General features: G+C 51.2%; 1 protein-coding gene across 1 annotated transcript in view; it reads right to left on the reverse strand.

Annotated features, from left to right (window-relative positions):
- The window catches only part of CRYL1 (crystallin lambda 1), a 78,654-nt gene extending 67,004 nt beyond the window's left edge, over window positions 1-11,650 (reverse strand). Inside the window, exons 1-2 of the mRNA XM_082602596.1 lie at window positions 11,466-11,650; window positions 3,773-3,880 (exon numbers count right to left, since the gene is read on the reverse strand). Of these exons, the coding sequence (XP_082458722.1) occupies window positions 3,773-3,880; window positions 11,466-11,515 (158 nt within the window). The 5' untranslated portion in view covers window positions 11,516-11,650. The remainder of the gene's footprint in view (window positions 1-3,772; window positions 3,881-11,465) is intronic.
- Between the last annotated feature and the right edge of the window lie 608 nt (window positions 11,651-12,258).

Consider the following 12,258-nt stretch of genomic DNA (forward strand, 5'->3'; position numbering starts at 1 on the left):
GAGAACTGCTTGGTCTGGGAAAACCCACACGTCAGGAGTGGAAACCGGAATCTCAACTATTAAACACGTGGGTCGAGCGATTCTTGTGTAAAGGGCCACATAGGGATATTTCAGGCTTTGTGGCCACAGGAGGTCTCTGTTACATACTTTTCTCCTTTTTTATTTTATAATCCTTAAAAGTGTAAAATCCAATCCTAGCTCACAGGATACACCAAACACACCGCAGCCCGGATTTGGCCAGTCGCCTGGTTTGCCAGAGCTGATGCTGAGACACCAAGCTTGCCAGTGACTCCTTTTGGACTGTCCGCCCCCCTCCGCTCCCCTCCCCTCGAGGTTTGGGGTCTTAGTCTGTTGTGTTTACCACTTAACCTCCAGCCTCCGTGCCCAGCACACAGAGGGTGCTCAGTCAGGGTGTTTGAATGAATGAAAGTGGGAATAAGTCAGGAAAGAAATGTTTTTACCTCAAACTCCCCAATGGTTTCTGCAGTGGAGGCACGGGGGATCCCCCCAGATCTCCCCGAATTCCCTTTACCAGCCCATCCCCCCAGACTGTGAATTCTTCGTTGCCCCCTCCCTCAGGGCACCACCCTGGACCCAGAAGCCTGGGAGTCACACCCAGGCAGGAGTGTGAAAGCAGCTCCCTAGCCTCCAGGGATGAAAACTCTGCAGAGCATTTTATGCTCCAGGACTCCAATGCAAACTCGCTGACGCTGGATCTCCTCCCCAAATCTTACCTTTATCTTCCTTATCCCGACCCCAGTCCCTCACTGGTTTCTCCCAGAAGCACTTTCTTAATAAATCACTGGCCCAGGAATCTTTGTCTCAGGTTCTGAATCTGAGGAACCTGATCTAAGACAACCCCAGGTACTGGAATTATCAGATATATAATATAAAGCAATGATGTATTAAATGCTCAAAGGTTTGAAAAATGGAACCACAAATAATCAGCAAGCAATGAGAAACTATTAAAAATGAGCAGGTATATTTGGAAAAGAAGCAAATAGAACTTTTAAAATGGAAATTTAATTACTAAAACTCAGTGGATGGTTTAAATAACAGATTAGACACAGGTAAAACTAGAATTAGTAAACTGGACGAAAGATGTAAAGACTGTACCCAGAATGTCCTGCAAAGAGAGGGAGATGGAAAGTTGAAAGAGACTTTAAAAGATCTGAAGGTTAGAATGAGTTGGTTCGATACACATATAATCAGAATCCCAGAAGGAAAACAGACGCAGCAATCTCACACTTAGGTATGTACCCTGTGGACACTCTTGCACTTAAGCACGGGGAGACACATGAAAGGATAATAATGCAGCATTGTTTACATTACCGCCCAACTAGAAACAGCTATTACGTTCATCAGGATAAAATATAAATAAATAACACCGAAGTCACACAGTAGAATATTATATAGCAATGGACATAGATGTACTACAGCTATAAGCAATGACATGGGTGAATCTCACAAAAATATTTTTATAAAGCACAAAAACAAGCAAAACTAAACCGTATATTGTTTAGGGAAACAAATATATGATACAACTTTTTTTTAGGCAAGGTAATGGTAGATACAAAATAAAGGAAGATGGAGGTCAGATTCAAAAGGTGGACACAGGGTATTGATAATACTACTCTAGACCTCAAGTTCATGAAAGTTTGTTTTATTCTAGTCTTCATAAACTAGTATAAGTGACCCGTTCTTTTGTATATATTTAACTTGGAAGGTAATACTTGCAGAATCTCTATAAAACAAACAGTATAGACAAATGCTGAAGATGCCTGTCCTTGGCATGTCAGATAAACCACGGCTGGACTCTGTGTCCTACTATGTCTTTGAGTGGGTTCCTGACCATTCACAGACCTAAGTTTTCTCATAAAATACGGCAGTAACTTCCCAGTGAAGAAACATTCACATGTCTTACCTCCTGTCCTAGTCCCAGAGCCTGTAAAGGTGAACCCACTGGGGCTGGCTGGGGGATAAGAGGAAAGCTTGTTCCAGATGGAACTGTCTGAGGGATCATAAAAATTTCTAAACAAGGCAAAGGAGGGAATAAACTACTGGTTGAAAAATCAGTTGTTGATTTTTTTTTTAGGTCTGAAGAAAGAACAAAGCATACATAATGGAATCCAACTCTTGGAGGATATCAAAAATGGAATTTTCTTATACAACCTACCGGTTCAAGTTAGCATACAATCATTTCAGCCTTTCTAAATAAAAGTTTCGGGTTTTTTTCTTTTAAAAAAAAGGGCTTCCCTGGTGGCACAGTGGTTAAGAATCCACCTGCCAATACAGGGGACACGGGTTCGAGCCCTGGCCCGGGAAGATCCCACGTGCTACGGAGCAGCTAAGCCCATGCGCCACAACAACTGAGCCTGTGCTCTAGAGGCCGAGAGCCACAACTACTGAAGCCCACGTGCCTACAGCCCGTACTCTACAACAAGAGAAGCCACGACAATGAGAAGCCCACGCACTGCACCGAAGAGTAGCCCCTGCTCGCCGCAACTAGAGAAAGTTGCGCACAGCAACGAAAACCAAAGCAACCAAAAATAGATAAATAAAATAAATAAATTTATTTTAAAAAAATATATGGCAGTAACATCCACCCCATGGGGTTCACTATGAGAATTAATGCAGTCAGATTACTAGGCTGTAAGCACCCTGGGGGGAAGGACTGGCTCTGTCTTGTTCATCTGTGTGTCCCTGGTTAATAGCACGTGCCTGGAACACAGAGGTCCGTATGCCAATTCCCCTGGTTAATAGCACGTGCCTGGAACACAGAGGTCCGTATGCCAATTCCCCTTCCTTGCATACAGTACAGAACAACGCACTAGGGGGTGTTTAGTTTTATGGTGGTTGTTTCCTTTTTTGGTTTTTGTTTCTTTTATTTGCTTATGCTTGTCAGATTGATGTTTCATCTTGTCACTGGCTATATGTTACTCTATGTAAGAAGCAACTTGACTTCTCTGGGTTTTAGGTTCTTACCTGTTACACAACAAAGTTGGGCTAGGGTATATAATTTCTTGATGCCTATAGCCTGACATCATACCCTATATATTAGTCTTTTCAAAGAGTCAACGATAAAGCATCTTTTGTTACCCAAAAATGCACATTCAAGTTAACGATCATGGCTATGCCCCAAAGGAGGAGAGTAACTACCGAACAAACCAGGCCCCAGAGGGAACCATGATTAGTGATGGTATCTTGGGGGAGGGCGGGGCATGAATTAGTTTGGTTCTTCTGTCTTTGGACTCCCTGTTTTGGCCTTTTTCCTTTTGGTTCCTATTCGTCCTCTTCCTGGGATTGCCCCTAAAACTCCACCCTCTGCCGGCTTAGCGCTCAGCCTTTGCTAACTCCACCTACTCTCATGCCTTAAACAATACTTATCACAGTTAATTCTGGTCCTGCCATGTCAGAGCAACAGGTCAGAACGAACCTCAGGACCTCTGTTACTGATGCGCAGAGTCCACACAGCTCCAGGGCGTGTGACACAGGAGAGCGGTTCCCTGGCTCACGCGGGCTGGAAGCTGAGGGTCTGCACTCAGTTCCTCCACTCCCCTCATACGTCTTCACCGCCCTAAGTCCTGTCCTCATAATCTGAGCCCCTGCATTGGTGTGAATCCCATTCTCCATCAGCCTGGCCTTCACCCGCTCCAAGGCTGCGACAGCCAAGGAGAGTGAAATCACAGGACTTACAGCCTTGAGGACACAGAAAACAAGACCACCTGTGGCCACGGGCTGCTGGATTCCTCCACAGGTGCAGTGGACTCACCTGATGCTGTCCAGGGCGTATGTTACCTGCCGCTGCTCAATGTCGTACAGTTTCACCTTGAAGCCTGCGCTGGCGAACAGCATTGCCCAGCTTCGCCCGATGAGGCCACTGCAGGGAGAGAAATTGAGAGGCCACCCGTTAGCTTGAAAACGGAGCATTTCCATTCCCGGCCCAGGAGGAAAGTTTCAAATTCCACGGCATCCTATTCCTAAAATCTTTGATATCTTAAAACTATACATTCTAACAGCGGTATCTACTTAAACTGTTGCTTCTGTGCAAGAGCTCCTGAGTCCTCACTCCAGTGTCCGTCCAGACCCCGCGGGGAGCATGGCAGAGACCAAAACCCCAGCAGGGAGGGGGCAGGGAGTCCAGGGGAAAGGCCCCCCTGGGGACCACCAACTGACCACCGTCAGCCAAGTAACTGCATCTGAAGAACAGAGACAGCATTTTCCTTCTCCTCCAATAAATAATTTCTGCTATACCACCACCAGCACTTGAGGCAACATAAAAACTGTTCACATCTCGGGACTTCCCTGGTGGTCCAGTGGGTAAGGCTCCGTGCTCCCGATATAGGAGGCCCAGGTTCGATTCCTGGTCAGGGAACTAGATCCCACACGCAGGCCGCAAGAAGTCCGCATGCTGAAACTTAAGATCCCACATGCTGCCACTAAGAGCCGGTGCAGCCAAATAAATAAATATATTTTTTAATTTAAAGAAAAGAAATGAATGCATAGCGCCCAAACCTTGGTTTCTAATATCATCTCCAACGAAGGAAGCGGGCTCAGTACCCCTCCCCTGAAACATCCTCACTGAATCTGCAGGGATCCACCTGGACCCCCTGACGTCGCCCCGTGGGACTTGGGGGGAAAGGGGAGCCAGTGCAAAGGGGGTGCTCGGCTGTCGGCCTGCTGTGATCAGTGAAGCCCCCTGTCTCTGACCCCGAGCCTCTGTCTCCCCAGCGTTCGGGGAAACGGTAGCAAAGCGCATCATTAGTTTCCCAGTAGATGGAACACACAGCCCACAGGCTTCACCATGGTGAGTGTGTGAGCAGCTCCGGGGAAGGGGGGCCTGAGCAGCCGCCCGGAGACGGGCTCCAAGGAGGACTCTCCCCATTCCGGCCCCCAGCCCGCCTCCCCCCAACTCAGCTAATCTACAGTTCAGGTTCAGAAACATTCCCAGCCTCAGAGAGGTTGAGGGAAGGAGCATAGCAGGCCTCCTCTTGACCAAAATCCTTCCACGGTCCCAGGCGCTCAGCCCCTAATCCAACCAGGCAGCCTGGAGAGGGGCCACTGTCTGGTTTCAAGGTGTCTCCATGAAGCCACTGGTCCCAAATGCCGAGTGCAAACAACGAAAACCATCTCTACTCAACTTTGGAGCAGGGAGCAGCATTACACAGCAGGTTGTACTCCAGATTCTTCCGCACTATGAAATAATGTAAATTTACATGTTATGTACATACAAATTTTCGGTTAAACCCTCAGCGCCCTAGACCCGCACTGTCCAATAAGGTGGACCCCAGCCACATGCGACTATTTAAATTAACAAGAATTAAATTTGAAAATTCAGTCCATCAACAGTAGAGACCCATTTCAAAGTACTCGATGGCACGTGTGATCGTGGCCACCACCTTGGACAGCAGGGGTGAGCAGAACATTTCCATCTTTTTTTTTTTTTTTTTTGCGGTACGCGGGCCTCTCACTGTTGTGGCCTATCCCGTTGCGGAGCACAGGCTCCGGACGCGCAGGCTCAGCAGCCATGGCCCACGGGCCCAGCAGCTCCGCGGCATGTGGGATCCTCCCGGACCGGGGCACGAACCCGTCTCCCCTGCATCGGCAGGCGGACTCTCAACCACTGCGCCACCAGGGAAGCCCGAACATTTCCATCTCTGCAGAGCTGTTCTAGAGCATAGGAGTAAAAAAGAAACCCTGCAGAGCACAAGCCAGAGTCTGAACGAGATAGTCCTGCATGAAGACATCCTCGGCCTCTTCACACACACACACACACACACACACACACACACTCTCTCTCTCTCTCCCCGAGCTGCAAGGCTCAGGCAAAGGCCAGTACCATTCATGCTGGTCACCCCAGTTGACCCACCAACAACTGGCTGGTCTGAAGCGGGATGCACTGCAACTGGAATTTGAAGACAGCCCAAGAAAAGGATGTAAACTATGTCATCAATAATCTTTATATCAATTATTCATTGAAACAATAACACTTTGGAAATATTACGTTAAATAAAATATACTGCAATTAATTTCACCTGTTTCTTTTTACTTTCTTAATGTAACTACTAGAAAATTTAATGACGCACGTGGCTTGCATTTGTGCCTTGCAGTAGTGGTCTCAGGGGCAGCAGCAACTTAAACGATGTCTAGAACTATAATTCAATCACTTATCCTTGTATTTAGGTTGGCACTGGGACACCTAGTTCATCCCCAACTATGCTCCCAGGCTGGGCTCACACAGAAGTCAGTCACATGTCAATCTCCCAGAGGCTGTGGTTCCTCGTGGTCCACAAATGCACTGGGAGACAGACCTCATGCTACTGCTTCCAACCTTCCCATCAAAGATGCTTCACAACGCTCTAGGCCGCCATGATGCTCCTCTTTGAATACTGGCTGCCAGGTAAACTAACTGATCTTCGTAACTTTGTTTATGGCTAAAAAAAAATCTACATAAGACAAATGTCCAAAAGGAAATAATACTTATAATAGAGAAATACACAAAAACTTCTACAAACTCAAAAGTAAAAGATGAACATGCCAAACAAAAGGGGGGAACCTGAATAAAGTACGTGAACAAATTAATTGGAAAACATACTTTACTGCCTTAGTTCAACGATAGCAGAGAAAATCCCGATCAGATGGCAGAGGCTGATCACGCCCAGTGCTGGTGAGGTGATGGGGGCGCCCCCTCACCAGCTCCCAGGGCTTTTACTTCCAGAATTTATCTTAGGTTAATATAAGCAATGCACAAACATAGTTCCTCATGGTAGACTTTGTACTAGCAAAAAAGTAAAAACTAACCTTCTAATATTTAGAATTGGTTACATAAATCATATACAGAAAAGGCAAATCGAGCAAATTTTTTAACCATTGTTGGATACAGAGGTGGGTATGTGGGTACTCTTTTTTCTGTATTTCAACTCCTCTGTGTTTGAGAATTTTCATAATAAAATGTTGGGGAGAGATGAGTTGTATTCCATACAACAGGCATTAAAGGCAAAGTCAGTTTATTTTTATTGTCGTGGGTTTCCAGGTCCGTATGGCCTATATTCCTCTAGAGGAGGGACCAAGAGCAGAAAGCCCGCGCCTGGCGGACCCCTCCCCCAACCGTCAGTCACTGATGACGTCACAAAGTGGACACGCGCGCCCTGTGCTTGAAGAGGACTGAGTCCGCATCTCCTTAAAGCTGGGCCTAAACTATGGAAACTGTACGTCAGCATCAGGTACTGGGGCTGAAAGATGATAACGCTGGGGACAGAGCGGTGGGCAGGCGGGGGCAGGAGGGCGGACACAAGTGGGCAGGTGCAGCAGGGAGTCACAGCCAGACCCCAGAGAGAGGCGCAGAATCAGGCTCACAGCCCAGGACGAACGTGATCCGGCTCACCACCTTCCCACGGCCTTCTGGTCCCCAGCACTCCCCTACTTTGGGCCCCAATACAATTAGCTTCCTGGCCTTAGAGCCAGGGACATCTTGCTAACTTTTCCTGAACCCCTACAAGCCTGGGGAATAGAATGGGTCCTTACCGTTATGACTAATGCCTTAAAGCAGGGGTCCCCAACCCCCGGGCCGCTGACCAGTACTGGTCCTCGGCCTCTTAGGAACCGGGCCACACAGCAGGATGTGTGTGGCGGGTGAGCGAGGGAAGCTTCATCTGCCGACCCCCATCAGCCCCGTTACCGCCTGAACCATTCCCGTGCGCCCCTGGTCCGTGGAATCAGTCCCTGTTGCCAAAAAGGTTGGGGACTGCGCCTTAAAGCTTCTAAATTCATAGATCTGAATTGGTATCTCAAAGGCTGCTGCAGATGAACTTATTCTGTTATATGGCAGCAAAGCAGCCAGGGAGAAAAGTGAGGTAACAAAATTGGTTCAATTCTAATTTTATCGTTAATGGCACTTAGCTCTGAATAAGTCTACTCTAGATACTTTTTAAAGTACTTTTCCATTCTACAGTTACTTATTTACTGGGCAAAAGTTGAAGTAAAACAGTCTTGATCTCAGTTGGCTATGGAATATTTGCCAATAAGAGCTATTAATTATTTCTAGGAAAAGCATGTTTAGTGTTGAGCTGACGACAGGCAGCTGCAGCGTCCTAGGGTTTGCTCTGCGCGTCTGTGTATATGTCTGTGTGTCTTGTGCTTTAATGCAGAAGTAGCAGGGAAAAATGTATGCCTCACAAATTTTCTTATAAAGAATGTACGTAGTCACCTCAAAGTAAAATTCTGGAATAAAATAAATGAAAACAAGTTCAGGGGATGCATAGCCTGATATAAGACAACGTCCTAGCAAGCCTTCCCACTACACATCTCTGTTACAGTAGCTCAAACATCTGTCTACTAGGACCAGGCATGAGGGACATACAACTGGTGATGACAGTTTCTACACTAAGGGGAGGGTCCCAGAAGCAGAACTTTCCCTGGAGGACTTGGTCCCTGAGCTCAGTCCTAAAGGAGTGTGCCCAGGAAAAGGGGACAGCAAGAGGGCACATGGGGCCCCAGTGAGACAGGCTGGGACCCAGGACCCAGGACCCTTTGCCGCAGTGCTTACACCTGCGTACACACCTCTCCTCGAGCTACAGATACCAAGACACTATAGGGACCTAAAAATAACTGCGTGCATGAGCAGTGGGGACAAATTATGAACAAGATACAAAAAGACCAAAGACCCAACGGCCTCAGCTGAGGTGCTAGGGGCAAAAGCAAGGTCCCGTGCATGATCGCTGCACACAGCACCACCAGGGGGGAGGGCAGACCACTTGAGCCGCCCCTCTGGCGGACCCGTGCATCCGCCCACACCCTCGCCCTATGTAAGGAAAAAGGTCACCAGCACCCCACACCCCCTCAGCACGAGTCCCAGTAAAGCCTTGCCTGAGTTTCTCCTCTGGCACCTCATCAATTTCTGCTGATTAAAGGGTCCAAGGACCTTGGCTGGTCACACCAGGAACACAGACCACGCTGGCCTCCCTAGACAGATCCCACCTTCAAAGCTCAAGGCCTAAAACCACAGTGAACACAAGGCAGGGTACGTCGGAGCTCTGAAGTCACATTTCGCCTCAGAAACACCGAGGTCTCTAAGGCGAGCTGAGGGCTACCAGATACAACAGCCTGGCAACACCGCTAGGATGGCTTCGGGAGACCCATCCCTACTGCCATGTTGTAAAGCTGCCGTTTCCAGATTTTCCCCCTTTAATGTTCGCACAGCCCTGGACCCAAGGGGGTTTTCTCTCCTTTCTTAATTCTTCAAAAACACACTCTTACTCTCTCAGGCCCACTGCTCTGAAGGGGCTCACCCTGCATGCTCTCAGGAAAGCTAAGTGCCCTGAGGAAGAGTGGCCTTTACGAAAAGATCAATGGAAAAGAACTAAATAGGGGTTGTATTCCTAGTGTGCACTTTTAAGAGGGAGTCTGGTAATTATTAAGAAAAAATGGAAAAACAATGGCCCAGTATGTTCCCCAAACTTTGAAATATGTATATTTTGGTCTGTTGAAATCCAAGAATGAAACTCAACCAGGTTTTAGCCAATTAATTCACACTCCCCAGGCCCATCTTTTGAATGGATGCCCCTTGGAATGACCTATGGGGTTGAGAGAGAGAGAGAGAGAGAGAGAGAAGGGGTACAGGAGGGGAGATGAGAGAGAGAAAGGGACCAGAGGGGAGAGGAGGGGACAGGGAGGAGGGAGGAAGAGGGAAGGAAAGCAGGGCCACCGCAGAAGCAGAGATGGCTGCTTTCGGAGGTGCTAAAGGTGTGGGGGAGGGACTTCCCTGGTGGCGCAGTGGTTAGGAATCCGCCTGCCAATGCAGGGGACACGGGTTTGAGCCCTGGCCTGGGATGATCCCACATGCCACGGAGCAATGAAGCTCATGCGCCACAACTACTGGGCCTGCGCTCTAGAGCCCGCGAGCCACAACTACTGAGCCCGTGTACCTAGAGCCCGAGCTCCGCAGCAAGAGAAGCCACCGCAGTGAGAAGCCTGCGCACCGCAACGAAGAGTAGCCTCTGCTCGCCGCAACTGGAGAAAGCCTGCGCGCAGCAACAAAGACCCAACGCAGCCAAGAAAAAAAAAGTGCGGGGGAGACAGAAGCGTCTCCTAATTCGTGTGGTGAATGAAGTTCGCCAGCCCTTGTCTAATTCTTTAGTCAGCCTCCCTCAAGGAATCAGAAGTAAACTGACTCTCCTTTGTAGCTCCTTCCCGCAAGAACCAGAGCTGGAGAAGGGAGCAGTTGACCCCGGAACGACAGGGTCTGGACACCGCGGGGCCACTTACACGCAGGCTTTCTTATATGGTAAACCGTACGGGAAGCAGGATCTGGGGCTGGGTACAGCCGAAGAGGAGCCGACTGTCAATTAAACTGACTTTTCTGGTGGGAATGGACGGTGGGCGCCGCTGACCCGCGAGTGGTCCAAGGGTCACCTGTACAGTCAACTCCAGACTCCACTCAACATTGTTGGGTGCCGACAAGACACCAGTCCCAGGCCGTGGTTGATACACACTTGACCTTGGACAAAAGGTGCAAGGCAAGCATAGTCACCACGCCCGGGACAAAGTACACTTTTTTCTATATTTTATATCCCTTCAGGAGGCAGCCACACGCCCACGTGCCTGGAAAGGACAGAGGCACAGGTAACTCCACTTCTCCATGTAGAGGAAGCTGACACAAAGCATCCTGTCTCCATCCTCGGAGGGCTCTAAGGAGACACCCGGACAGGGACTTGTTCTCAGGACGGGGCTGTGACGGGGGTCAGGCAGGCCAGCACCTCGGCGTTGTAACCGGCCGCTGAGCTACCCAGTAGGTGCGTCTAACGACCCACTGCAACTACCGACAAGTGGGAAGACTGCTATGCTAGCTTACCAACGGAAAGGTGCACACAGACGCCTGTTTTAAAAAATGAAAACAGCAGTTGTTTTACAAGAGGGATGGAGCACAAACCAGAAAACCGTGGATGTAACTTAAGCTGCTAACCTGACACACAACTCCCGGCGAACCCGGATGCCCTCGGGATCGGGCGCCCTCGCCACGCAGGAGGCGCGGATTCGGATCGCGCGGACCGCGCCCCCCGCGCCCAAGCGGGTTCGCCGGGGGACAGCCTCGGGCCGGAGCGCGCGAGACCCCCCGCCCGCCGCCGGCCCCTCCGGCCCACCCAGACCCGGGCCCCTCCGCGCCTCCCAGCGCCCATCCCTGGGGCTGGAACGCGAGAGAACACCCTTGTGCGGACCCGCGGCCCGACAGCTCTGCGTCCACTCGCAGCGCCAAGCGCCACTGTCCCCGCTGGGGCCGCCTCACCGAACTCCGCCCGCACCGCGCCGCAGCCGGGCCGCGGCGGGAGCGAAACGGAGCCGCGCCCCGCAGTGCGCCCCCGCCCGCGCCCGGGCCGGCCGGGGCCCGGGAAGGCGCTGGGGCCACCGCAGCGGGCGACAGCGCCCGCGCCCCGCCGCCACCCTCCCGGCCGTGCGGGCTCGAGCCCTACCTGCCGACTACTGCCACCCCGCCGGGCGACGAGGACGCTGGGGACGCCATGGCCCGCGCGGTGCCCAAGCCCACAGCTGCAGCGCGCGCCACCCGGGCACTGGCTCCGCCCGCCCCAGAGCCGCGACAGGGCCCGGTAGCCTGGCCCGTGGGTGGGGCGCAGGCGGAGCCTCCACCTCTACACTCCCCGCGGGCGCGCAGGGCTCCGGGCCCGGCAGGCGGGGCGCTTAGCACAGCGTCGGGTGAGGGGGGCCGCCTCGCCCATCGCGGACGCGCGGAGCATCCACCTCCCCTCGCCCCGGGGCGCGCACGGGAGGAGCTGCCGGGATGACCACGTGGACTGGACGCCCGGTGGCAGATCAGCCACTTCGGACTCCAGTAACTCACTTTGTTTTGGCCATTTCCCAACGGCGCCCCTAAAGTCGGTGCACGGGGAGGGGACACCTCCAGACCAGGACAAGGCGTGACCGCTGAAGGACCCCGCAAAATTACCACTAGAATCCCCTTCCCGTGTGAAGACATTAGCACCACTTCCGTCCACACCAGCTCAAGGCCTTAAGCTGAGGACGGTTAGTGCTGAGTTCACACTGGTAGTTGTCTCTGGGAAGACCCCGCCTTTCTCCGCAGATGAGGCCAAGGCCCAGGAGCCTTGGGACAGCAGGCAGAAAAGCTGGGGGGCGGGGGGAGGGGCGTCCAGCAGACTGGAAGGCCGTGGAGCCCGCCGCAGCCGGGCTGTGTTTCCTCCTACCAGAGGCCTAGATGGTTTCTGCTCGCGGCGAGAAGGAAACGTCACC

This window comes from Mesoplodon mirus, assembly GCF_964341445.2.
Source record: "Mesoplodon mirus genome assembly, chromosome: 17".
In the NCBI taxonomy this organism is placed as follows: Eukaryota; Metazoa; Chordata; class Mammalia; order Artiodactyla; family Ziphiidae; genus Mesoplodon; species Mesoplodon mirus.